The sequence below is a fragment of the Acomys russatus genome, chromosome 31 (genome assembly GCF_903995435.1).
Source record: "Acomys russatus chromosome 31, mAcoRus1.1, whole genome shotgun sequence".
Classification (NCBI taxonomy): domain Eukaryota; kingdom Metazoa; phylum Chordata; class Mammalia; order Rodentia; family Muridae; genus Acomys; species Acomys russatus.
In genome coordinates, this window is record NC_067167.1 from 12197236 (window position 1) to 12225121 (window position 27886).

General features: G+C 41.3%; 1 protein-coding gene across 1 annotated transcript in view; it reads right to left on the minus strand.

The window, feature by feature from the left end:
• Positions 1–27886, minus strand: part of Ano4 (anoctamin 4) — a 401662-nt gene that overhangs the window by 69556 nt on the left and 304220 nt on the right. The window contains exon 11 of the mRNA XM_051172646.1: positions 7546–7652. Within this exon, the coding sequence (XP_051028603.1) occupies positions 7546–7652 (107 nt within the window). The remainder of the gene's footprint in view (positions 1–7545; positions 7653–27886) is intronic.

A 27886-nucleotide genomic window follows, 5' to 3' on the forward strand; every position in this document is an offset into this window, starting at 1 on the left:
AGTTCTGATATACGTGTGTGCTCAGGAAACCATCAGCATGGCCAATATGGTAAACATACCCATCACTTCAACAGCTTTCTCATGCCACTTTATAATCTGCCTCCTCCTGTCCTATTGCCAAGACAAATACTGACTTGTTTTCTGCACTCTCAATTTCCATTTATTTTCTAGAGTCTTTTATGAATGTAGTCACCCAATATTTACTTGTCTCTTCTGACTTCTTTTATTCAGCTTGAGACTTTTCTGTACTGCAAACATTAGTAACTCCTCTGCTCTCTCAACTTATTTCATTGTGTGTGTGTGTGTGTGTGTGTGTGTGTGTGTGTGTGTGTGTGTGTGTCTGTGCATATGAGTGCAGGTGCCCGAGTAGACCAGAAGAGGGCATCAGATCTCTTGTCACCCAACAAAGTGCTGGGAAGTGAACACTGGTCCTCTGTGAGAGCAGCAAATGCTCATAAACACTGCGCCCCAGTAGTTCATTTCTCTTTACTGCTGAGTCCATCATATGAATGTACAATAATTTCTTCAGTCTCCTGATGATGTACATTTTGGTATTTTCTAGTTTAGATTTGCTATGAATAAAAGCCCTATTAGCATCTACATAGAAAGCTTTCCATACATCCATAGCTTCACTTTGTTTTGCTGTTCTATTCACTTTATTTATTGAATCAGGATCACACACTAGCTTCTTATAGCCCGGAATTCCCTATGTAGCCCAGACTGATCTAAACCTCATGGCACTTTTCTGCCTTCAGCTTCCTGATTGATGGTAACTATTATTAACCTCGGCTCACCTCTCCTTTCTTCTCTTCTCTTGTCCTCACTTCCCCCCTCCTCTCATCTCCAATTCCCACCTCACCTCATTCATCTTTTTTTGTCTTTGAGACAGGGCCTCACTCTATATCCTCAATGGCCTGGGACTTGTGAGGTAGTTAGTTTGTGACTTCAAACTTGCAGTCTTCTCAAATCTACCTTCTGAGTACCTTTTGTGTCATGTGCATTTTTACTAGCAGCATGTTGAGGTTTAGATTTCTCCATCCCCAATAATACTTGGTATAGTTAGCTTTCTTAATCTTAGGCAATCTGACAAGTGTTTGGTGTGAGCTCATCATTATTTTAATTTGTATTTCTCTGGCAAAAGGGTTTTTACATGTTTGCTGGTCACTAGTATATCACATGCAAAGTACCTGTCTAAGTCTTATGACCATTAAAAAGTTTATAATATAGTTTTGGGTATTTTAATATGTTCTAAATATATGCTTTGAAAGCTTTTTATGTTAATGTGGGATTCTCTTTTGTTCTCTTAAGAATATTTCTAAGAAGAGTAAAATTTCATTTTTTTAATGAACTTCAATTTGTCTATTTTTTTTTGTTTCTTTTATTAGTTTTATTTCCAGTGTTATACTTTTTGGAAATACCCAACTAACCCAAACATGACAAATGTTTTCATCTAGACTTTAAAAAAAAAAGTTTTATTTATTTTACTTCCTGACCATAATACCTAGACTTTTTCTAGTGTTACTTTCACATTTAGGATGCATGGCTCACTTAAGGTGGGTCCAAGTCTGATTCTTTCAAATACATACTAATTACTTTGATACCACTATTGAGAAGGGAGTCCTCTATCCACAGGCTAGCATTTGAGCCACTGACGACAACCGACTGTTCGCGTATGTGTGGTTCCATTTCTGGATTCTCTATGCTCTACTGACGTATTTGACAATTATACTATTATGGACTGGAAGTCTATAATAAGTATTGCAATCAGAATATTCTTTATTTGTGTCCTCTTCCCTCTGATGATGGCTTTCCTCACTATGAGGTAGCTTTCTCGATTTCCTGCCATCCCGTGTATGCAGCCTTGGGATGGCTTCCTGTGCTACAAGTTTCATACAGTCCTTGCCCATGTCTATACCTTGAACTGCTTCACCCGTTTTCCTGTAGAACTTTTGCCCTATGTTAAGGTCACTCGGTCATACAGAATTGAGTTTTGTTCTAGATGAGACAAACAGATCTATTTATTTTGTAAGTGAATATACAGTTTCCCCAGCCCCGCGAGACAACTCAACGCTTTCGATACTTGTGTCAAAGATCAGGTGGCTACATCTTTGTGAGCTTATTCTATAATATACTACGGGCAGTCTTTTCTGGTTGTGTATATTTGATATTTGAAATATTTTCATATTTACATGTTTCCCTTCAGATTTGGGGGATTTTCTGCTACGATGACAGTGAGGGGAGATTCTTTTTTGCCTTTAATTTTTAAAAATCTCAGCCCTTTTCTTCTGTCCTGTGGAGTCTCTGGTTTGGTATCTTGATCATATTCCATAGTTCTTGGGCCTCGTGGTCGTGCTTGTTTATGTAATATTTTTGTAATGTGGTCCTCCATTCCTGATGGTTTTATTTTGAATTTGCACCAGTCTACTGGTGATGCTTTTCAGAGTGGGTTTTGTTTGATTTACTTAGGTTTTCACATCCATCTTGTTTTCTCCTTCTTTCTCAAAGCCTCAACTTCCTTACTGAAATTTTCTTTTATGTCCATACATTTTTGTGTGTCTGTGTGTGTGTGTGCGTATTTGAGATAGTGTTTTGCTGTGTATCCCAGACTGCCTGGAACACGGCTTTACAGCCCAGGCCAGCCTTGAATTCATGGTACTTCAGCCCTAACCTCCAAAGTGCTGAGGCAGCTTGGCCAGTTGTATAAGCATCCTGACAGAGAGTGCGTTCTTTGGGGTATTCCTTCTTACACGTGTTAGGTGGGGTTCGTTTAGTCCCAAGTACTCCTTATTGTCTATGCAAGCCTTTTCTGAGAACGTCATCAGCATTCAACGCCTTAAAATAACATTTCGTGTATTTTATGTTTTATTCTTTTGAAACTGTTTTGGAAGAGAGAGGGAGGGACAATGGGAGAAAGAGAAGGAGACGGGAGTGAGAAGGAGAAAGGGAGGGAGACAGCAAGAGGGTAGAAGGGAGAGGGAGAGAGAGGGATGGAGAGGAGGGAGAGGGAGAATAATTAGGAGTAGCTTGTGTCTGTTCTTCCGTCTTGTTCAGAAGTAGAAGTTTAGAGCATTGATTGTTCATGTTGCTTTCAGACCAAGATCCACATATCTTCTTAAAATTAACTTCAATCTTTCTATCTCTTCTTCCATGATGGCTCCTGAGCCTTGGGGGAGGGTGTGTGATAGAGACATCTCATTTGTGGCTTGGTCACTTACTTTCTGCACTTTGACCAGTTGTGAGTTTCTGCGGAGCTGAGGTTGCCTTTCGTGAGCAAGTCAGTCAACATTCATTCAGCAGGAAGCAGGAAGGGGTTTGTGAGTAATCCTCCCTCACTGAGGAGCTAGCTATATACAGCTGATGGCACCATGGGCAGGAAGAGTTAGCTTTCTTTAAGAGTGTGGCCATACTCCAGAAGATGAACCCACACCCATGAGTGTACGTGTAGCACAAATTGTAGTCAATGAGTTATTAAACTTTACAAAAAAGAAGGAGGATATGGCATGGTGGCATTAAGAGGTAGGGATGGATCTGGGAGGAGTTAAGGGTATGAGTTGAGGGTGAATATAATCCAAATACCTTGAATGAAATTCTTAAAAAATTAATCAAATAAATTTTAAAGACCTCTTAAAGGATGAATAGGGTTTATAGCTCCCAGGTGGCTTTTATTCCTTTTAATCAATGCTCTCCATATGTTAGATCTTGACCAGGACCCAGGGGCCTAGCCTAACAGAAAACTGTGTATGCACTGTTTCACTTTTGTCACTCAGTGGTTGATCCTTTTAATCATAGTACTGCACCAATGGCTTAAGATGGCTGACATTAATGTTAAGTGTCTAAGGAAAATACTCGAAATGCAAATATTGGTGGAAATTTGCATTTTATATAACACACAACAGTCCTTCAAAAAATACATTTGCATTGAATGATTAAATTTTTGATTATGTACCAGGGTTGGGTTTCCTGGAACCTCTGCTGAGAATTAGAAAAACAAAACAAAACAAAACAAAAAACAGGACTCCTGGGGACCCATTAGATGCTGAGAATGACTTTGTCTAAATCCTACTAACTCTCTTTCTAAACACAAAACTTGAGAATACAAATCAACTTCAAGAGTACCTGTATATGTACATGTACATAAATAAATCTTCGCTGAGTTATTAATTTCTTTGTTTTGAAAATGGGTTTCACCAGGTTTGATTTTTACAGTTAGAATACATTCAGAGGGAGGCTGAAAACCATACACGCCACTAAAATGCCCTTATGAATCATGTCTAGAAATCAATATTCTTGTATTATTTCTGATCGATGCTGGCTCAGGTGCCAACACTGCAATGCAAGGTGACATTTTCAGAAAGAGTTTTCAGCAGAAAGTAACATGGCTGAACATCAACTCTATCTAGAAGTTTTCTTTTCACACGTTTTTTTTTTCCAGTTATGAAACCAGAGATGACAATGGAATATTGGATAAACAGACCATTTCTAGTTTTACTTTATATTTTCCAGCAAATTACACAGGCTTCCAATTTCCTGGCTAACAATTTACTCTTTGATTGATATTTCTAATTCAAAGTGCTTCCATTTCCTCATCACCACATTTCCAAACATCTGTTTGTTTATTTATTTGTTGTTTGTGGCCCTAGTAACTAAACCTAAGGCTTGTGTTCTACCACTGAACAACATTTTTGGCTCCTTACCGGGTTTCAAGGCTAGTGTCCTTAAATAGGATCCCCTTCCCTTCATCATCAACTGAGAGAGTTTTTTTACCAAGGCTCTCTCACAAGCAACAATGCTGCACCCAGCAGTCCTTGGGAATATTGGAAGCCAATCCCTGCCCTCTTTTTAATCTAATCTGGAGTTCTTGTAAAAAAAAAAAAAAAAAAAACCAGCTTAAAAATCTGAGATGAAAAAAAATTTAGCATCATAGTTGCCCCATGCTACTATTGTAAAGTTTTTGACTGTGTCAGGAGGGTAAAAGGGAGACATCTGTTATGCTGAACAAGCCTTCAATTCAGTTCAATAAAGATTTATTGATTTATCCTTCTGGACAATAGACACTGGGCTAGACAATGATGGTTCAGAGATGAGTCATATCTAACAGTTAAGGTCAGGTCCTCTGAACTCAGTAGTCTAGTTCACGCCTAGTTCACCACAGTAGTGTATTATGAGTTGTGGGGTATGCCAAGAATAATCACACAAATGTCATTAAAGGCACTGCTTTTTAAAATTATTTGTAGTTTTTGAAATGGTCCTTAAAAGCTCTTTCCACAATTTCACATTGATTCACTTGCTATTTAGTATGCTTATGAAACCATGTGAACTGAAAAAAAAAATAATAGGAGGCTGTGTATAGCACAACTGAGGTTTGCCTTAGTAAATCATTTTTAAAGGAATTAATATGAGAAAAGTGATTTAGACAAATATTTGAATTATTTAGGAGATCAATGCCAACGGCGGTTCTCTTTAGGCAGCAGATTTGCATGATGCCATTGGAAGTCTCTCAAGACAATAAAATGAAGTGTGGGTGACAATCGATAAATACTAACAAATAACAGATACAGGAATTCAGAATAGGGAGGAGGAATTCCTTCCAGCCAGAATGTCCCCAAAGACGTAGAGGAGAGGACATGTCTTGAGGGAGGATGACGGCTGCAGGGACTATGGGCTGTGTTCGGTTATAATCCTGCTTGTGTTAACAAGGACCTACATGAAGTTAAATCTCCCGGGATCCACCTGCACTGATGCTGTCTGGACATTCCATTCCACACACATTCATATACGGATCAGGTAGCTATCTAGTCCTCACCATTACACTTTACCTTGTGCAGTTTAGCATCAAAGTAGGTTTTTTTTTTTTTTTTTAAACAGTTTCATTATGCTAGTGACTCACACGGAGCCTGAGTCCACGAAACTCTCCAATCTGTTCCTCTCACCGTGTTGTCGGATAACATTTCTCCCACACCCTGTGGGGTAGTTGTTTTGCTGACTCTGCGTGTAAGCCATTACGTTTACAAACTGTTCAATGTTGTCTCTCTGGATTTGGCAGAGCTTCTGAGACGTCTGAGGCTGCGGATCCAGTGGCTGAAATGATTTATACAGCTGTCCATCCTTGCTCACAGGAAGTGTGATGAACACATCCGTTTTTGCTATAAGTCAGTAATGGATGCCTTGCTCATCAGCGCCAGGTGCATTTAAGCCTTTGCTTTTCAGCAGTAGAACAGGGCCTTACACGTATTTCTGGATGTGGGGTCATAAAGTGGTGAGCTTTGCTAGCTGAAGGCACTCAGTGGAAAATGATGAGGAAGGGGCTTCGCCTCCTAGATCCAGCACTCCCCTCAGCACATTTCTTCAGCATTCACTGCTGTAGAGCCAGCATCTGGTGACCGAGGGTGTGTTTCTTGGTATCTTTATACATGGCTCCATGGGAAAATGCTGCTGGGGAAACATCTCCCTGTCATCAACTTCCATGGAACCATCTACACAGCCGCCCTGAGCATTCCAGAAAGCAGATCTTCCACAAACCTCCAGCATATGCCTTTGCTTAAGCCACAGCTCTCATGCCAGTTCTAGACCTCGGCCTGGTAAGATGGAGGACCGCATCACGGAGGACCGGAATCACGGAGGGACCAGAATCATGGAGGACCGGAATCATGGAGGACCGGAATCACAGAGGGACCAGAATCATGGAGGACCGGAATCATGGAGGACCGGAATCACAGAGGACCGGAATCACAGAGGGACCAGAATCATGGAGGACCGGAATCACAGAGGGACCAGAATCACAGAGGACCGGAATCATGGAGGCCCAGAATCACAGAGGACCTACTATCCTCTCTTCTGTGTCCCTATCTTTCACCAGCCAGTCCTCCACAACCCCAGCCCCTGCCGTACTTAGTTTAAGATCTGCTTATTCCAATGGTGGATACTTTTGCCTTCTCACTGCGCTTTGACCGGCATAGATCATTATTCAAATAACATTTTTGCTGGGACAGAAATAAAGACAAAGCCATCTAAACCTTAATAAAGCGTGGTCCTATACCATGGAAATATTCTCATAAAATGCCTAAAATATAAAATTTGGAGGTTGTTTAGTGGGAGATCTGTGACCTGTGTGACACCCTACCCTTCCACCATGCCACAGTGTCTCCTGCCACTCTCGGTTTGGATTTCAGTTTCTCAGTGCAGTGTTCTCCAACCACTCAATCTCAGTTAGTTCCGCAGTGTGCCTTCGAAATGACACTCTTTATCATTTCTTCGGGTTATTATACTTACGTATTATTTTAGATTTTTTATATGCAAGTTCCAAGAAGGGATTGCATTTACCACCTTAATCCCTTGCTCCTGGGTGCTCCTTAAACACCTGCTTAAACACACTGTCTTAGTGATCATGCATAAATAATATTCAAATAAATACTGTTCAATTAAGGGTGCCACGTGCACATGTGAATTTTCCACTAAAAGGGCAGTTAGAGGGTGTCAAGAGGCCCATGGAAAAGGTCTCTAGGATCCCCAAACACCAAGTGGCTGTAACACTAACATCCTGCTTACCGATTTTGTTTTTCCCTTCTTCGTACTTTATTCTTTGTAAAATATGGTGCACGATTCTGCTTCTTGTGGCGTTGTTGAAGAATGTGTCTTTGTTGTGTATGATGAAGCTGTGGGCACACATTGAAAACACAAGTGGAAGATTAGTAAGAGCTCAGGGAATCTGCTCACTCGAATTTGATGCTGCTCAGATGCAGGCATCTTCAGTTAGTCCTTGAGGGTACATCTGGAACAGCATGAAAGAGCCCAGAGACCACACCAGGGAAGCTCATGACTGTGAGGAGGAGCTTTGCTTCTTAAAATTCTGGGCATTGATATCATAACAGTGGGAAGGCGCTGGGGCTATGTGAAATTAAGAAACCTAGAAACAAACTAACAGTAAGTTTAGGTCTTGTATCTTTTTTACTTTCTTTCTTTCTTAATATGACCATGACATAACTCGAACTAACAATTAATTCTGGCCAGGGGTGGTGGCTCATGCCTGTAAGCCCAGCACTCAGAGAGGCAGAGGCAGGCAGATCTCTGTGAGTTTGAGGCCAGCCTGGACAGCCAAGGCTATACAGAGAAACCCTAGATAAAATTTCTTTTTATCTTCTTTTGTCTTTGGTCATTCCCTCTCCCAAGTTGTAATTGCATACAACTTCAGGGAGTTTAAGAATCTGGGTTGGCTTGAGTAACACAGACAGAAGTTAGGAAACAAGAGCCAGTTTGGGGCAGGCTAAGGTTAGAACTCAGTATCTGGGGCTCATCTGAGCCTGGCCTTCCTTCCCACAGTCTTTCCTGGTGAAGACATTTAGCTCTCTTATTCATATTCTCTGTCTCTGTCTCTGTCTCTGTCTCTGTCTCTGTCTCTGTCTCTGTCTCTGTCTCTGTCTCTGTCTCTCTCTCTCTCTCTCTCTCTCTCTCTCTCTCTCTCTCTCTCTCTCTCTCTCTCTCTCCTGTCAAGGATAATGCTGTCTTTGCAGCTCTGGTAGCCATGCCACTCTAAGGACAACTTTCTCAGGTAACAAACAGGGTGTCTAAGGCTATACAATTCACCACAGAGTGGCCATGATTTCCCTTTTTAAAACAAACTGTGATGAATGGTAGACTGCCATCAGTATTATACATGGAGTCCCTTCCCGAGATATATGGCCCACCAGCCCAGTAAACTGAGAGTGGATTCCTCCTAAAGTGGGGTGCCATGTGAAGGCAGTTGGTAACTGTCGCCTCCAAACCTAGCTTTGGGATCAGTTGCCACAGTTCCTAGTGGCAACCCCACTCCTTCAGAGAGCAATCCTCTTGCCTCTGAACTGTTTCTATCACAACCACTGACAGGCGTGCTATTTACAATTTTCCACTAGATGTTTATAGAAGATGATCTATAAGGCTTTGATTATACATATGGAAAACAGATGAAATCTTTGTCTTCAATACTAAGTCTGGTGAGGAAGGCAGATCATTAGTGAAATGAGGCTGCTCATATGTCAGGGAAGGGCAGAGTCCTCACTCTTTTGCAGGAACATTCTCACACTTAAGCATGCTCACTGACTTGGGAGAAGGGGCTGAGACCTGAGGCTCTCCAGAATGCAGGCATGGGAGCGCATGGAGGGTGTCCTTCAGGGAAATTGCCATAACACGTTTTTCTTACAGAATATGGGTTCTCAGGGTTTGACCAAGGGAAGAGAAGAGACAAAACTGGCCCAGAGGAAGGATGCTGTGCTTGAGCTTCATCTTAGGACCCAGGTTGGGGAGGGGAGTTTGGGATGATACATAAAGAGGAAGGAAGCCAGCAGGTGTGGAGACACGAAAATGACATCGGCCAACTCCTTGGAGAAATATCCCTTCCACTTTCCTTCCTTTGAGGTCCCTCCCAGAAGTGGCTCTAAGGGTGACTTGACATGAAGCAGGAGAGGGGACAGAGCAGCTGAAATGGCTGAGATGCTTCCCTCAGATGTCCACTTGGGCTTTTCTTGAGCTGTTTTATGGTACCGAAGGGTAAAAGGAGAAAAGTCAAGGGTTTCGCCAAATGCACTTCTTTTAAAAATTGTCCTTTTCTGCTTGTTCACCATATTTGAGGCAGCTCGTTACATTTTAATGTCAAATAAAGATGTCACAAGCAAATAGCAAATAAAAAGCCCATTTGGACTTAAATCAGAAAGCCCAGGAGCTCAACTACACTTGATGGGACAATTCAAACTAAAAGTCCATGTCTCTCCCCATTAAACGGTTTTCTGCTTCCTTGTCTTTTTTTATGGCATCATTTATATCTTCTGAGTATATGCTATAGTTCTCCATAATAAGCCCCACAGATAAGTAACAATTTTCTCTTCTCTCTTATTCATTTCTAGGTTGTATCTAGAATCCAGACAGTCTATACTGCAGGCGAACATAGTTGAACATGAGCCATGCACCATTCTAAGCACCCAAAAAATATAAACGCATTCAATCCTTTTAACAACCCATGAGTAAAAAACTTATTTGCTCAAACTTATAGGCAAGGAATCAGAGGTGTTAAGACACAAATCATTTAGCTAATAAGAGGCAGAGTCAGGATCAGAACCCAGGTGTTCCTGGCTGCAGAGGCTGACCTCCACACCATCCCACTTGTCTGCCTCCCTCTATACTTTGGATACTTCTTAACTCCTGAACATTGACACTCTCCGTGGCCAGCCCAGCAGGAACTCTATCTGGAATGGTCTTGTTTCAACTCCCTTTATATTTCAGCTCAGGCCTCATCTCCCTTGAATATTTCTGATTGAACCACTTCTCCACTATTACCATAAACGGCAGCATGGCATTATAAAGAGAAAGAAGTAAAATCCAGCCACCAATGGGGTGAGGGATACAGCAGTTGAGGCTTGGGCATGCTCAGCATCTCCTGATCTCCACTGAAGACTCTGAAGTCAAGTAGGCCTGGGTCTACTCCCAACCTTTGCCGCATCTTTTGTAGCATTGGGGTCATTGTTGGGAGTTGAGGTTTCCTCATCTGGGAAATGAAGAAGTTGCTGCTGTTACTCTCAGACACTTTTGTAAGAATTAGGTGAGATGATATACAGATGAATGCCTGGGAAGGCCTCAGAGTTAGCCGTCTCCACAGCTGTTGGTTTTACTACTCTGTAGAAAGACTCCACATGTGTTCCTGTCTTCTCTATATGAACCTTCTGGGGGCAGAGGCCTCCCATGCTTATTCTATGTTCCTTACAAGAGCATGGGTCAAAACACATGCTAATCTCTAATGTAAAACCAAAGGAGATGACCTTCTGGAAGGACACTAGCTACCTTGTTTTCTCCAGTTCTCGGAGATCTTTCCACCCATCCCATTTCTTCCAGATACCTGTTGAGTCATTCCTTCAACAGCGCATGTTTAATTAAGTACATCTTGCAAGCTTTGGAGTCTGTTTTATGGACTCTTTCTCACTTAAATAGGAGCAATTAGAGAAGGGACAAGATAGTTCACTCTACTGTAGTTTTTATGCTTTTTATTTTAGTCACAAAAATATCACACACACACACGGACACAAGACACACATACACACACACGGACACATACACACACACGGACACAGACACACACACACATATGGACACAGACACACATACACACACATGGACACAGACACACACACACACACACACGGACACAGACACACATACACACACATGGACACAGACACACACACACATGGACACACACACATATGGACACATGGACACACACACACACACATGGACACACACATACATGGACACACACAGACACACACACACACACACGGACATACACACACGGACACGGACACACATGGAAAAGGACATAGACATGGACACAGAGACACAGACACAGACACTGGCCTGACCAAGTCTGGCAAATATGTGCGTTAAAGCCACAATTCTCTGAGGAGGAATTCACAAGCCTAGAAACTTGGATCTGCTCTTACAAATTGCTGGGAGGATAGTTAAGGAATGTAGAATGTTTGGGAGCCATTTGACCAGGTTTGTCAATATTATGTAAGTATCTTTCTGTATCTTCTAATCTAAACTTCCCTTTTGACAATGTATCCACTGATATAATTGCCCACAGGGAAAGCAACAGATGCACACAAATGCTCAGTGTGGCATGAATTATAATAGAAAACTCTAGAAATAGCCTACCTAATTCATCAAGGGGAGGATAAGACAAACAAGCTGTGCTGCAACTCCACAGTGGAGTCTCTGCAGCTGGGAGGAGACTCCTGGTGCTCACAGGAAATATTACAAATGTCCAAAATGAGCCAGGTTCGGTTGCACCAGCACAGAATACAAGGAAAACAAGGCTCAAATGGGTAAAGAGTTGTTTGTGTCAAGGAAGGACATGTATACACAGATGTGTTAACACACACATTTGATGATCCATGTGTAGAATGACTGTGGAAGGATGTATATGACACACACACACACACACACACACACGTATATCTTCTAAAATACTGGTTGTCTCAAATGGAGAATAGATGTCTGGAAAGATAGGATAGAAACCTTGTGTGCACATTTAGGAAAATTATCACTTGTACTGAAAATCACATATTAAAAGCTGAAAAGAAAATCAAGGGGAAATGAATTTTGTTTTGAATCTTTTCTTAGTTTTTCCATGAAAGACAAGGAGTAAAAAGTGGTGGGTTTGTGGAGGAGAAACTCTGTAGTCATAGTCTGGTACACTCATCTCCTTGTTCTACCTCCTTACAGGGTTACGTAATGCCCTAAGCCACCCAGAAAATGACAGGAAGGAACTGGAAAACCTCCCGCTGAGATGGAGTAGCAGCTAAGAATATTTGTTGTTTTTCCTGAGGACCCAAGTTCAGATTGCAGCACCCAGGTCAAGCGGCTTATAAGTGCTTGTAACTTCAGGTCCAGGGGATCCGACATCCTTGGCTGGTCTCTGCACGCACATGTGCGGGCACACACATCAGACATTCACACACACAAATAAAAGAATAAAAATAAAATTTAAGAAACAATTTGCTTGTTTTATGTCTTCTTTGTTTGTAAGAAAGACCCTCCAGGAACATAGTTTGCCCACAAGCTTGTACATGTGAAAGGAGCCTTTCTAGATGGCACTGTCTTCCCTGGGGTGAGGTGGGAATTGGTGACTTATTAAGTAATGGACAAGTGAGCCTGATTCAGTTTAGATTCTCTGCTAGTGTCTCAACCCATGATTTTACAGTGGTCAGCAGCCTTGGTTTTGGGTTTTGTTTTTTTGTTTTTTGTTTTAAACAGGGTTTCTCTGTGTAACCCTGTCTGTCTTCAACTTGCTTTGTAGACCAGGCTGGCCTCAAACTCATAGTGATCTGCCTGCCTCTGCCTCCTTGAGTGGTGAGATTACAGGCATGTGCCACTACACCTGGCCAGCCTTGGTTTTTAATATTAGAGTCTCAGTGTCTTTTTTTTTTCCCCAGAAGAGATGAGAAAGGACCATGCTGTGGAACTAGCTTTTAACTATAAACATCTCTATGTTATGTTTGCTTTTTGCTGATTGGCTCTTCCAAAGGGCAACAGTTCATAGAGGTACAATCAAATATTTCCATATGCTGAGTTGTTTAACAAGTAAATAGTATGCTTCCTCTTTGCAGAGCACTGTACACTGGGAGTGTGTATAGTACACGGAAGTGGGTAGACCCTGGGTACCACCGGCATTGCATAGCTATTTATTTTTAGTGCAAGAGATGCAAAGGTGAAACTAACCTCAGAGATGGCTTTATGCTTATTACATAAAAGAGAAGCAAATGTTTGATGGTGTGAGTTGCAGAAAAGCGTTCACTACTTCCTCACTTAGAATCAGCTTATGAAATGTGCCAACCTGAAAGCAGAAAACAACTCATGTGTTCCCTCTACATTTCTTCTTAGACCATGCTCATCAGGATGAGACTCCACTTTCAGAACACTCAAGACTAATCTGGATCATTCAGAGTTCGACACTTTGGAACAGATGTTTCAGAGATAACGGAGGCGTTCTCCATCCTTGCTGGCCAATATGGAACCCTCTCACTGTATGTAGCTACAGAGAACTTGAGTTATGGGTAGTGCCCCTATGAAGGCCAACTTTTTTTTAACACATTTTTTATTGAAAAAATAAAATCATTCATATTACATTTCATTTGCTATCCCATCCCATGCATCCTCCCATTCCTCCCTCCCTCCCGCTTTCACCCCAATCCCCCTTCCCTATGACTGTGACTGAGGGGGACCTCCTCCCCCTGAATATGATGCTAGTGTATCAAATCTCTTCTTGGTAGCCTGCTATCCTTCCTCTGAGTGCCATCGGGCCTCCCCATTAAGGGGACATGGCCAACTTTGGGGCACCAGAGTTATGAAGGCCAACTTTTATAGACATTATTGATTTTAGTTGTGGCCACTAGACTCCAAACTGACAACAGTCAGGCACATTGTAGTTGGTATTGTGCATAGTTGGGCACTGAGCAGAGCCCAGTCCCACCTCACTGAGGGGTACCAGCACAGGAGTGGTGAGGGATGAGGGATGCCCCCGTAGGGCCACTTGCAGACCCCTAGAACATTTCAGCTCAACTTTTATGGTCTCATGAAAACTGTGTCTTCAATTAAAGTCTCTGAGTCTTTTGAGAACATAGTTAACTTGTTAGGAAAATGAGGCTTTTAATACCTTTTTGCTCAAGGGCATGGATAGATAGCATCCAAAATGAAAATTTTGATATCTAGTTTTATAAGGGAAAAAAAATCACCTCTTCTTCAGTTCCCTGTTTGAGCGAGAAAGAACTGCCATAGACTTGATTTCACAAGTCACAGACTTGAATGTCTCCCTCACTTTTTCTTCCTCCCACATCCAGCAAGATCCATCACGTCCTTCACATCCCTCTACTCAACCGCGACCCTGAGTTTCTGAAATAATTGGAACAAGTGCTCTCAATAGTGTGAAAAAAAATCTCCATGATTTAAAATCTCAAGAAGCAGTAATTTTTGTCAGCAAGTGTTTAAATATCTGGAAATGGTATTCTACAATTATGTGATAATTAGAGCTATATAATTAACCTTTGTATATTTAAAAAATCCAAGACATGTCAAAGTAGGAAAAAGAGCCAGATGACATATTAGGACAAATTTCTTGTCTCTGAAATAGAGTAGCCAGGACTATGTGCGTGTGTGTGCCAACTGGATCTCAGGATGAATCTATAGGTAACTACTCTGGGTGCCTTTTTTTTTTCTTTTTGGTTCCTCATGTTGAAAAAATAGTGTCTGTTGTCATTGTTGTGCCCTTGTCCCATCATCACTATATATTGGAAATGTAGGTATATAATATTTACCTACCTTTTTCATTCACAGGTTTCTGGCCACAATGGAGCTAGATCCAAGGACTTTTATCTGTTTCTAGCTTGAGACAGAATAGCACAGCCTTTGCTTTGAGCTTGATGCAATATTGGGATGGGGGCTATAGGAATCCTGGGATGTGAATGAATTCATTTCTCTCTCTCTCTCTCTCTCTCCTCCTCCTCTCTCTTCCTCTCTCTCCTCTCTCATCTGCTCTCTCTCTCTCTCTCTCTCTCTCTCTCTCTCTCTCTCTCTCTCTCTCATATATCTATCTGCCTATTTACTTACCTATCTATGTCTCTAGCAGACAGTGCTCTTCCAATGAACTATATTCCCAGCCCATCAGTGTATTATCCATGTGTGGAAAATGTGAATGAGTTATAGCTAGAGAAAACTATATCCTTATCTCTAATTCCTCTATAGCACTTTGGGATGTGAATTTCTTGCTCTTCACACCAGTAGGTAACGGCTGTCATCTTCACTTCATGACTTAGCCCAGGACAAGTGGCTTGTTTCAAAGAGAGTGTGAGATAAGTGATGTCCAACATGGCTCTTTGTTTACTTCCTTAGCAGCTTGGGTTGCTGCTCCAAGACTGTCAAGGTGAGGAAACCTGAACGAGCCTCCCTGAAGATGAGGTAATGGAAAGAAAGAAAAGATCTGGCACAAAAATACCAGGCTGACAAATGAAGAGCCATGTGTTGTTGCCACATGAACAAAGCAGAAGACCCTCCCAGTGGAGCCCAACATAGCTGCAAACAGGGTGACTGTTCTTTGAAGCCAGTGAGTTTTACAGCAGATTGTTTTGAAGCAATAGCTAACCAATGGGCCTTTTGTGGTGGTTGAAGTTACATTACTTCATAATATAAAAAAGTAAAGGTTAAATCTCTTAAAAAATAAATATTTCAGGAAACCTTCTTAATTAGACTTTTAAATAGAGATTTCTATCTTGACGAAGAGAGGCAAAGGTGATACAGTTAACTGTCACTTAAAATATGTCCTCAAATTAATGAAAAGCTAAGTAGGAACAAAGCAACCAATTAAATTTTTTATGTGACAAGACTATTTTGAGAGTTTTCTGGGCTTTAGGCAACTGGAGTGAAAAAGCTTAATTTTTTTTTTTTTTTTATCTTGAGCATGCTATTAAGAGAAAAAGAATGAGGGGATTATCATATCAAATATATAATAGTCAAAGTTCAGACAGGTAGAGACTTTCAAACTGCTTTTAAGGATTAATGTGATAAGCTACTGGAATAGTAGGATTTTGAAAAATTCAAATAGTCATTTCTAATTGTGCTTCATGATAGCATCTATACTAAGAGTTAAATATGGATTAAAAAATCTGCTCCTGAGGCTCCTAGCTAAATATGGAAAATTAAGCACTGGCATTCAATTTGTACCTTCCTCAAAAGCCATGAAAATACAATGGTAGCATATGTACATGTGATTAAATAGAAGCTCAAGGAAGATTCAAATACACAGGTGAATGAGAGTAATTAAAGCAGAAAGGGAACTGAACACAAATTATGCAAGTTGAGTCAAAACTCAGTTGAAAGTTTCACCAATGGACTAGGGGGAAAAAAAATCAGAGAGCTTGAAGATAAGGTTGATGACATAACTTGTAGACAAAGATAAGAAAAAATAATAAATGGATAAAATATACAAGATTTCTGAGATACTACTAAAGATCAAGTCTATAAAAATAGGAATAAGTAAGGAAACCAAGTTATAAGCATTAAAAAAAAAAAAAACCCTACTTTTTGAGGTCGGCTGGGTGTTGTCAGGAGTTAACTTGTCTTGTCAAAGAAATTTAGGATTATAAACACATATTTAAATCCCATATTCTGTGTGTCTCTGAGGCTTTTGAAGACCTTATTTAACTATTTTACCTCATATATTGATAGAGTCATATCTATCTGTTAGACTTAGGAAATATATTCTTGTGCTAAAATCTGACAAGTATTTGACATGTCCATGTTTTGTATTAATATACTGAATTCTATACTAATAACTTAGACATAACCTTCATTAAGAGTGACAATTAAGGCCTTGAGTTAAGGAGTAGCTCAATCATCTAGCTTTTGTTCTAGTCTCCCTCTATGTTTCTATGTCTCCCTTTCTTTTCAGCTCCTATCTCCTTACCTATGTATGCCAGATAAAGGAAAGGAGAGATGTCCCTGAGTTTCACCTAGTTTTTTTCTCTGTATAAGACCAATAATGACCTATGACCACCTACCGATGAGAATAAGCATTTGTCGACCAAGAAAGCAAACAGAAACCTATATGACCCACTTTGGAGGGAATGGGGCATCGTTTTCTTAAGGTTTTATTAGGCTGTATTGGGGCAAATAATACCTTGGAAGGGGCCCAAAAAGATGGGAGAAATGGTTCCCCGCCAACCTCAATGAAGATGATGAGTACCAAAGTATCAAAGAGCCCCCTTTTGTGGCTTAAAATGTGGTAAACCAGCTACTGGGCAAAATGTCTTCATTCTTGCCACAAATAGAATTCTGCCTAAAAATGGGCAGCTTATATGCAGGCAGAGTCAATGGCTGCACTCTACCAAGACAGGATAAGCATGTCCTCAGTAGTTCCTGCCCTACGAATAAGTCTGGCAGAGATATTGGGCCAGAAAGCCGAAGATGAGGCTCCAATGTTATAGAGAGTGTTGGGTGACTGTTCAGGCAATAAACTGTCTAAGTCAGTTTGTTCATTTTGGAAGTTGCTAACCTGCACTGTGTGTTCACTCAGGAGTTTAAGTTTTATTCCTTCTCAAATCTCTGAGGGGCATTGAAGGCCAGATAGTATAGTTTTACAATCAAGTTTAGTTGGTTAGGGGATAAGATCTTTTTAGATGAAGATAAAGAAGTTAAGTTATTAGAGTTGAGATATGGTAGATATTGAATTTCATTCAGAAATTTAGACCAAACAAGACAGGAAAAACGTTTACTTCAAGGTGGACAAATACAAATAGCCAAACCGCTATGAATGTAACATTTATAGGACTCATGATTATCACATGGTTCTCCCTGATGTATGTAGTTTGTTTTATACATGCATAATAATTTTTTAAAAAAATATTGAAAAACAAAACAAAACAACCCCCCTCTTAAAAAAAAAAAAGCAGAAGTTTCTTAGACCTCAGGGAAGACTTGGTGATCTGGTGTAGGAGGCTATTTAAAGCCCCAAATATGCATCACAGAAAAAAAAAATCTCTCCATGATATATTACAAGTGCTCAAAGTACCAAAAGCTGCAGAAAAGCTACACCCACTCACTTATAAAGTCAAATCTGTCTGCCAACTTAGACTACAGATTATACCAATGTCAGCAAGATTGTCCTCCAGAATCAGAGGAGAAACAAAGATCTGCCAAGAGAAGTACACACTGACAATACTGGATGACACCCAAAGAAACTTTGTACTGGAAGAGGAATCAAGAAAAACACTGTCTTAAGAGCATGGGGCCGGCCATTCCCTCAATCTTTGCTCCATCTTTGTCCCTGCACATCTTGCAGGCAGGACAATTTTGGGTCAAAGGTTTTGTGAGTGGGTTGGTGTCCTTATCCTTCCACTGGCAGTCCTGCCTGGCTGTAGGAGGTGGCCACTTCAGGCTCCATATCCCCTGCTGCTAGGAGTCTCAGCTAGTGTGACCCCCATAGATTTCCTGGGGGCTCCCCTATCTCAGGTCTCTGGAAAATCCCAGAGGTGCCCCACCTCTGATTTCCATTCTATCTCCTCTACTCCTAGTCCCCACCCCTGTTCCCTTCCTCGTCCCCTCTCCTACCCATTTCCCTCCATGCATCCACCTCCAATTTTATTTCCCCTTCTGAGTGACACTGAAGCATCCTCCCTTGTGCCTTCCTTGTAACTTAGCTTCTTTGGGTCTGTGGATTGTAGCATGATTATCCTGTACTTGCATTACTAAGATCCACTTATAAGTGAGTGTATGTCATACATGTCTTTTGGGGTTTGGGTTATCTCACTTGGGAGGATGTTTTCTTGTTCCATCCATTTGCCTTCAAATTCCAAAATGTTCTTGCTTTTAATAGCTGAGTAGAATTCTATTATGTAGATGTATCATATTTTCTTTATCCATTCTTTGTAGAGGGGCATCTAGGTTATTTCCAGTTGTTTCAAAGATTGAGGGAATGACCAGCCAAAGACTGGCCCTACTTGAGACTCATCCCATGAGAGAGAACCAATCCCTGACACTATCAGTGTTACTCTGTTATGTTTGTATACAGGAGCCTAGCATAATTCCTTTGAGAAGCTTCACCCAGCAGCTAATCGAAATAGATGCAGAGACCCACAGTGAAACATTAGAGAGATCTCGGGGAGTCCTACGGAAGAGCTGGGGGAATGATGGGAGGAGCTGGAGGGGTCAAGAACTCCACAAGAAGACCTGCAGAGTCAACTAACCTGGGCCTAATGGGGCTCACAGGGAGTGAATCACCAACCAAAGAGCGTGCATGGACTGGTCCTAGGTCCCCTGCACATATGTAGCTAATGTGCAGCTTGGTCTTCATGTGGGTGCCCCAACAACTAGAGTAAGGCCCCTCTCTCGCTGATGTTTCCTATTTGATTCTGTCCCCTTAGCTGGGCTGTCTTGTCTGGTCGGACCTCAGTGGGAAAGGATGTGCCTAGTTTTGCAGTGACTTAATGTGCTAGGGTGGGCTGGTACCCATGAGGGACCTCTGCCTTTTCTGAGGAGGAGGAAAGGAGAGACTGGGAGGGGTTAAGGATGTGCAAGGGGAGAGGACTAAGAGGAGAGGAGGGGGGACTTCACTCGGGATGTAAAGTGAATAAATAAATAAAGTAAGACAAAAATACAAAAACAGCATGGGGGTAGGGGGCACGATGAAATCTCACCAGAAGAGATAGGACTTACGCTCATGTGTGAACTCATCAAACACACTGGAGGCCCTGGGTACAATCTTCAGTATAGCCAGAAGAGAAATAAATACATCTCACTATAAGTATAGATACGCAGAAGAGAAATAGGAAAGAATCAAACAGTGTTTCAGAAAGCCGTCAAGTTTCTATGTTAAATAAAGGAGAAAGCGATAAACAGAGAACATACAAAGTCCCCAGGGGGATGGTGTGTGGAGAAAACACAACAAAATCATAGGCATGTGCACATAACTTAGAATAGCAACACGGACTAAAAATGGTATCAGTTCTTCAATTAACAATTCATTCCGGCTGGATTAAATCAGTGTCCAACGAACGCCTGCTTGCAAGAAGTTCAGCTCACCAGGAACACACACACACACACACACACACACACACTGAATGTGAACAGCTCACCAGGAACACACACACACACGCACACACACACACACACACACACACACACACACACACACACACACACACACACACACACACGGAATGTGAACAGCCTCGGAATGTTATTCCAGCAAGTTCATTCTGAAAACAAACAGGAGTGTCTGTATTCATTTCTAACAAAACAGACATTTGAAGTCAAAATCAGTCAGATGAGACAAATAAGATTTTATATATTGCTGAAGGGAACAGTTTCTAGCGAAAACATAACAGTTGTAGACATATATTATTTGGATATTGGAGAATGCAATTTATGGAACAAACAATTATATGGAATATAAAGAAGCAACTGGTCCAACCTAGCAATGATGGGTGACTTCAACATCCTACTTGTACCAGTAGGAAAAGCATCAAAACAAAATATTCACAAAGGATCAAATGGACTCAGTAGGCATCAGTGGAGCATCCTCAGTAGCTGGAGAGTGTATTCTTTCCATCAACACACTGAACTTTCCTTAGAATATGTCACATTTAGGGCATAAAACAAGTCTCGAGAATCCTAAAGAGATGGATCAGTGGTTATGATAATTTGTTGCTCTTGTAGAGGACCCGGGTTCTGTTTTCATCATCTATATGGTGGCTAACAACCATCTGTAACTCTAATTCTAGGGTGCCAAATGTCCTTTCCTGGCCTCCATAGGCGCAGGCGTCACACGCAAAACACTCATACAAATAAAATAAATAAGCCTAAATATTTTTAATCCTTTTTAAAAGAAACACTCAAAATTCAAGTAATTTTTGCATCTTATCAGATCATAATGGAAAAAAAAAACCCTAGAAATCAAGTTATAAAAACCAAAGCCGTTACATAAACATTATGGAAACTGAATAATAATACATTTCTGAATAACTGAAGGAATACTGAAGAAGTAATAGAGGCTCATAAAAAATTCATAACCTTAGATTAAGATTAAAAAATGTAATATACCAGAAGCTATGGCGTACAGTGAAAGCAGTGCTAAGTGGGGCGTTTACAGCTATATGTGTCTATAGTAAAAGCAGGAAGACCGCAAATAACTTGATGACGCATTAATGTCTTCCAGAAATAAGAACAAATCAAACCCCCAAATGCTAGAAGAAAATAAATAATAAAGAGCAGAGCAGAAACAAGAGAAAGAAGCTCAAAAGAACAGCACAAAGGTTCATCAAAGTACTAGGTTTATTTTGAAACGACGGAAACTTGATAAACACTTAGCCAAACTAGCTTGGAAGAGAAATAAATAATCTTGTAGCATCATTTCACATTTAAATAAATAATCTTGTGGCATCATTTCACATTTCCGCCTTTAGGGTGTAGATCTAAGTTGTTCTAATTTTATTTAAAGGGCGACAGGTAGGGACTGAGAGAAGAAGGACAGAATGAACGAATGGATTATTTTTTTTTTAACTGTATATTTGCCAGCGATATCTAAAGTGATAAGACCCTTTCCTCCTACAGTGCTGCCTCCTCTGGCCTTAATAAGCAAGGATGTGCCTAGTCTCACTGTAATTTGATATGCCACAGCTGGTTGATATCCCTGAGAGGCCTGCCCTTTTTCTGAAGGGAAGTGGAGGAGGAGTGGATGGGGGAGGGGGAGAAGGTGGAGGGACAGGGGCTAAAAGGAGGGAGGGGAAACTGCAGTCCAGATGTAAAAATAAATAAATTAATAAAATAAATAAATAAGTAAAAGAATTATTCTGAAAACAGAGACGCCCATTCTGATATACAGTCAGCATCTTCACAGTGGCTGGTGGTGTTTTTAGGGCTCAATGTTCCTTACTCTGGATTAGAAGGCCCCAGGCTGGCACTCTAACCGGAAGTGGAATTCTATGGAGACTATAGCTCTATCTCCCTGGATAGATAGACTTTACTTTTTATGAGCTCAAAAGCCTGCAGACATACTTACCATATTAGATTGTTTTCAAAACAACCAGAGCCTCTGGTGTTTTTTTTTTTTCTTTCTCCTATGAAACACAGCTGTAACATTGATAGTGGGAAGATGACATCAAGATAGAATATAATATCATCCGCTTTCTTGGTAAATGATAAAAACAAGCAGCATTTGTGCTAAGCACTATTCAAACTTAGGAACTTTTGTAAACCTCCAAATCAGTGGCTCTCAATCTTCCTGATACAGCTCCTCATGCTGTGGTGACCCTCAACCATAAAATTATTTTCTCTTTTAAATATTTATTTATTTATTATGTATACAGTGCTCTGCCTGCATGTACACCTGCAGGCCAGAAGAGGGCATCAGATCACATTATAGATGGTTGTGAGCCACCATGTGGATGCTGGGATTTGAACTCAGGACCTCTGGAAGAGCAGCCAGTGCTCTTAACTTCTGAGCCATCCCTCCAGCCCCATAAAATTATTTCACTGCTACTTCATAACTGTAATTTTACTACTGTTACGAATCATAATGTAACCATCTGCATGCAGGATATCTGCCATGTGTCGGAGGTTAGTCTGGTACTACGTATTTTGATGCTAATTACCAGCTCCCAAGATCTAGTTGCCACGCCACCCTGAGGAGCATGTTCTCACGTATCCCAAGTATTGCTGTGTAACCCTGCCTCACTGAATTCAGCCTTGGCTGAATAAAAGGTCTACACCTGAGCAAGGCAGAGGGAAGGTGCAGAGCAAAGGTTCGCAGGCTTTGGGAGAGAAGGATCTTGGGAAGGCGAAGCAAAGAGGTACTGGAGGAGGAAGAGGAAGGGGACTGTCATGGGATAGGAAAGAGCCATGTGTGCCAAGAGGAGGAACTCGGAAGTTCCCTGTGGAAACAAATGGCCCACAAGAACAAACTTAGCAAGTATTTTGGGATTATGGATGGGAGGCAGCCCAAACAGAAATTATTAGAAGCAGATGGCATAGGATGGAGACTGGGATATAATGGAAGGTAGCTTAGGGGTTAATATCTACCATGCCCCAGGTGATAAGGCTATGGGGAAAAAAAAGATCAGGTATCTGTGACTTTATTGATTGTGAAAGCAGGTTAGATAACACTGCCATAATAATTATAAGCCTAATAATAAGCATTTATTAGTCCATACTTTTAAATTAGCAGCAAGAGACACGTGACCCCTGGTTGAGAACCACTGTTCTAAATCTTTATCTGTTGTATAAAGACAAGAACAATGCTTAGGACATAAGGATATTTGGGGATGAGGAGACGCTGTGTGGGGTGTATTTGTGTATCAGACAGTGTAATGTGTTTATTAAGAGATTTCTATTGGTAACTTTCTATAAAGATGATTGACCATCACAATTTAAAAAGCTCCAGATCAACCTGTTATATTGAAATCAGGTCCTGTGATTTTTTTTTCCTTTTAATGAAATATTTTTAGACATAACAATCTGCACACAGAAAGTGATATGAAGTATGCTTGGGCAGGTCTCAGGAAAAGCCAGCGTTCAAACTTGACATCCAATTCACCCATTTGAATAACATCCTAACATGGCGTGATCAACGGTGAACTCTGTTAATCCCTTAACTTTGGGAACTGTTTTTCAAAATTGGAATGGGTTTGAGGTGCCCTTTTAAAGTGTCATTTTTCTATGGTGCACTCTAACGTGTTTTCTGGTAGAACAGGAATGTACCAGGTTCTCTGCTCTGAATGTAAACATTACTTCTCGTCATGGTAGGAAGTGGTTGGCAAACCATATGTTTAATTCAATAGGTAATTTAAAAAGTCTCCTACCTAGAGAACATTTCCCAGTCAGGTCAGAGCTGGAAACCTGTTGGTAATTCACAGTGCTTTTAATCATGGCTAGCGTCCTGAAGAACTGAGAAGTGGATTATAGTGCAGATAGCAGAAGAGACAGAGGAGTCATGGAGAGGAATAAAAGGCAGAGGAGGAAGAGAGAAAGGATGCTGCAGAAGAGAGTAGAGAGGAGGCTGGAGAGGATATTCTGGAACTGTTAATGCTTCAGGTCTATTTTAAGACCTGGTCACGAAAAACAATTATATATGTACTGTAGAGGAATTTTAACCCAGCAACATGGTTGCTCTTGACAAGTGACCACATCCAAAGACCTTCTAGGTCTATGAGATGTGGGTGGATGCAGACATCGAACCCCCCCCCCCCTGTGTAGCCTTGGCTGTCCTGGACTCACTTTGTAGACCAGGCTGGCCTTGAACTCACAGAGATCTGCCTGCTTCTGCCTCCCAAGTGCTGGGCACACACACCCTTAGTACACACCTTTAATCCCAAACAAAGAAGGTAATGTCAGTTTATAGGAGGAAGCAGCCATGTTTGAAAGTGATGTCTAATTGAGGGACAAAGTGACGAATCGGAGAAAGACTTGACAGAATCAGAGAGAGAGAGAGAGAGAGAGAGAGAGAGAGAGAGAGAGAGAGAGAGATTGTTTTGTTTTATTTTGTTTTGTTTTTAAACTGGGACATTTTTATAGAGACAGGCTGCAGAGAGAAAAGCTAGACACGGGTGAAGGTAGAATGAGCCAGAGAATGAGAAGGAAACAGAAGATTAGAACAAATTACAAGGATTAGTGTGAGGCCAGGCAGAGCGATCCAGTCAGAAGCCAAGAGAAGCCAGTTTGAATCAATCAGTGTGGAGAAGAGTTTGGGCCAGAACAGCTGAGTTGAACCAGCCAGTGAAAGTTTAGAAAGAGCAAAAGTGAAACAATGAATGGTTTCCTATTTAATCCTTAGACTAGAAAAATACAAATAAGCCTGGCCCTAGGCCTTCTACTAATTAGATTGCTTCTGACATTCAGTCAATAGCAGCATCTTACTCAAATCCCCTATGTAATTGTCATAGCACATGCTTATTATTTGGTGACACGGCTACCATCTCTGTCCCAGCTTGGCTATAGGTCTTGGCTTTGTTTCCCCTGATGGAGCTCAGTTGTCCCAAGTGATGACAAAGGGATGGATCTGTCTAGTCCATTTATGTTGCTGGGAGCAGCAAAGCCATAGAATTTGGCAGAATTCTGCAACATTTGGAGTTTGGTAACATTTATTTTCTCCGATCACTCTGTTTTCATCTTCTCCCCTCCCTGCTATTTTCAGGACATCTTTAACCATTCTAGGTGTAGTAAGACTTTAGCTCCTCTTCCCATTAAAATGCTTTTTAAAATTATTTATTATGGAGTATAAATAAACAACTGAACTAAAAATTTTATCTTTGCAACAGACACTTTTATTTTTAACCAAGGACGACTTTACCCAAAGGATGAAAGTTTAGATTACAAAATTGCAGGTACTGGGGAGCGTCCTGTAGAAGATTCCTCTCTGACTTCCCCTTGGCTTCCCTTCTCTCTGCTACCAGAACGGGGACTCTGCAGATCACACTTTGCCCTTTGCTGTGTCTGATTTGTTTTTTTTCAGTGCAGACACTGGATGGAGACTATGATGCAGGGACTCCTCCTCCTCATTGGCCCACCTGCTCCTCCCAACGCTGCCCTAGCGACCAACGTCCTTCAACTTAGAAATGGAAATTGAGTCCAGATTCCAGCTTTCAAAGAAAACCACTTCCAAAACTAGACTCCCTTCTCTGTGCTTCTTGCACGCTGGTGTCAGCATGACAGCCTCTTCCATTCCAAGGTTGGGGGCTCAGCTCCATCCTACCTTATCATATCATTTGGTCTCTTCCTTCATCCCATGAGCCTTAGGGGCAGATACAGACTCATTTCTTACAGTTACTATGCACGTGACCTCTGTGTTTCTCTTGTGATACTAAAGCTATTCAACTCCCCACATGAACTCTCTTGTTAGCCAGCAGGATTCCACTTCCTGAATAGAATACTGATGTTATAGGAAGCTATGAAAAGAAATACTTGAGGAAAAGACGTGTTTCTCTCTCTCACCTCCAAATCAGAAACCTCATAAGCAGCATCTACCTCACCCACCCTTCTTGCTAATCTAATGGAGCACTAACACGGTCTAAAGGTGTTTCTGGATTCAGATGTTGTTTTTCTGGTTGAGTTTTGAAAAACAGGGTCTCATTCCATAGCCCAGACTGACCTCAAACTCACAGCACGCCGCCTCTTACATCACTTTTCCTCCCAAGCCCCGGGATTATGGGGAGGGGCCACCGGGAATAGTCATTCCTAAACTGGAATTCTGAAATATCCCGATCTAAAGTCTAATGTCTACCTGACAGAAGTTTTCTCTCTTCTGCTGAAATTTCTCGTCCTATAAATATATTAGGTATTTAAAAAACAGAGAAGTGGTACACGGCATCATCTGAATCCCAGAAGAGGTCACAGACCAACGCATTGCATAAAGGTGACAAGGCAACAGTAATTCACTAGAGGTGTTCTACGAACATTCTGGTCCCCCAGTGAACTACTTTTCCTAGTGACAATCATATGTTATGTGACATGGATAGTAGGAAAAGCTGTATAATATTTTGAAAGTGGCTGCTTTCTGTCACAGATCCAGGTGATGAGTGGGATACAGGACAATATGTATCGGACAGGTCAGATGCTCTGTACCAAGCTGTCACCTTTACCGAAACTTTCTAAGATTTTAGTATAAAAGGTTAGTCAAATTTTGTAAAATAAATAAATAGCTGCCTAGGAGGAGCTGCTACGTGGCTTTCCTTTATATCCTTTAAGAAATGAAGATGGAACACTGGAACTCCCTTTTAATTACCATGGATGCTGGGTTTTGCTTTGTCTACTCATCCAGACACAGAAACAAATACTTGTGTCCAATACTATCAGCTTCATAATCATCATTTACAAAGGCCAATGAGCCCAGAAGTCTAATATCATGTGCATGAGGCATAAAACATCTCATAAGTAAGATAAACCCTGAAGCTTTTGCTGAAGGGAAAAGATTCTATCACACACACACACACACACACACACACACACACACACACAGAGAGAGAGAGAGAGAGAGAGAGAGAGAGAGAGAGAGGCAGAGGGGGAGAGAGAGAGAGAGAGAGACAGAGAGACAGAGAGACAGAGAGACAGAGAGACAGAGAGACCCTTACAGGAAGGAGCAATAGAGCCAGGGAATACGTAGAGCACTCCTATGGCTGTGTTGTAAGATCACACAGCCCTGAATGCTGAGGGAAGAGGGTAAGAAACCAAAAAAGCAACTTTCTATGTCATGCTAAGAAATTATTTGAGCTTTATTCCAAAGTCCCAGGAGAGATCCTGAAAGATGTTGAACAAGAAAGCAATGCTACTTCATAGGCATCATTTAGTCGTATGGGAGGTACATGGCCAAAGGGACCAGCAACGGGTATTAAAATCTTGTCTGCGCTGTTTGGTCTGAGAATGCAGGAGGAAGGAGGGTGCCTGCTAACTGTGCAAAGGTGTTGCAAGCATCAGTCTTGCACGCATGCTGGCATTTTGTGCATGATCTGTGACATGGTCAGAGAAGCAGATGTTACAGTGAGGAAAGACAGGAAAGGCGAGGAGACATTCTAACTGTGTTAGAGATGGTGGCCACTTCCATGAGGGTGATGGCAGTGAGGTCAGAATGAGAAGGAAGGACCAAAAGGATTTATCAGTGATGGCGATCAGTAGGGAGAGTGAAAGTCGAAAAGCCAGGCAAGCCTCAGTGGGGACATCTTTAGCCTTGAGTGGCAAACAAAACTGATGGCTTATGTGTAGTGTTCAGGGTGAGGCCAGTGGGGATGTGGAGAGGCAGGTTTATCCCTATAAAGATGTTTCAAAGAGACAGTTCTGAGTCACTGGTCATTACAAGGGTCATTATCTGCAACATTTACATAGCTAACAC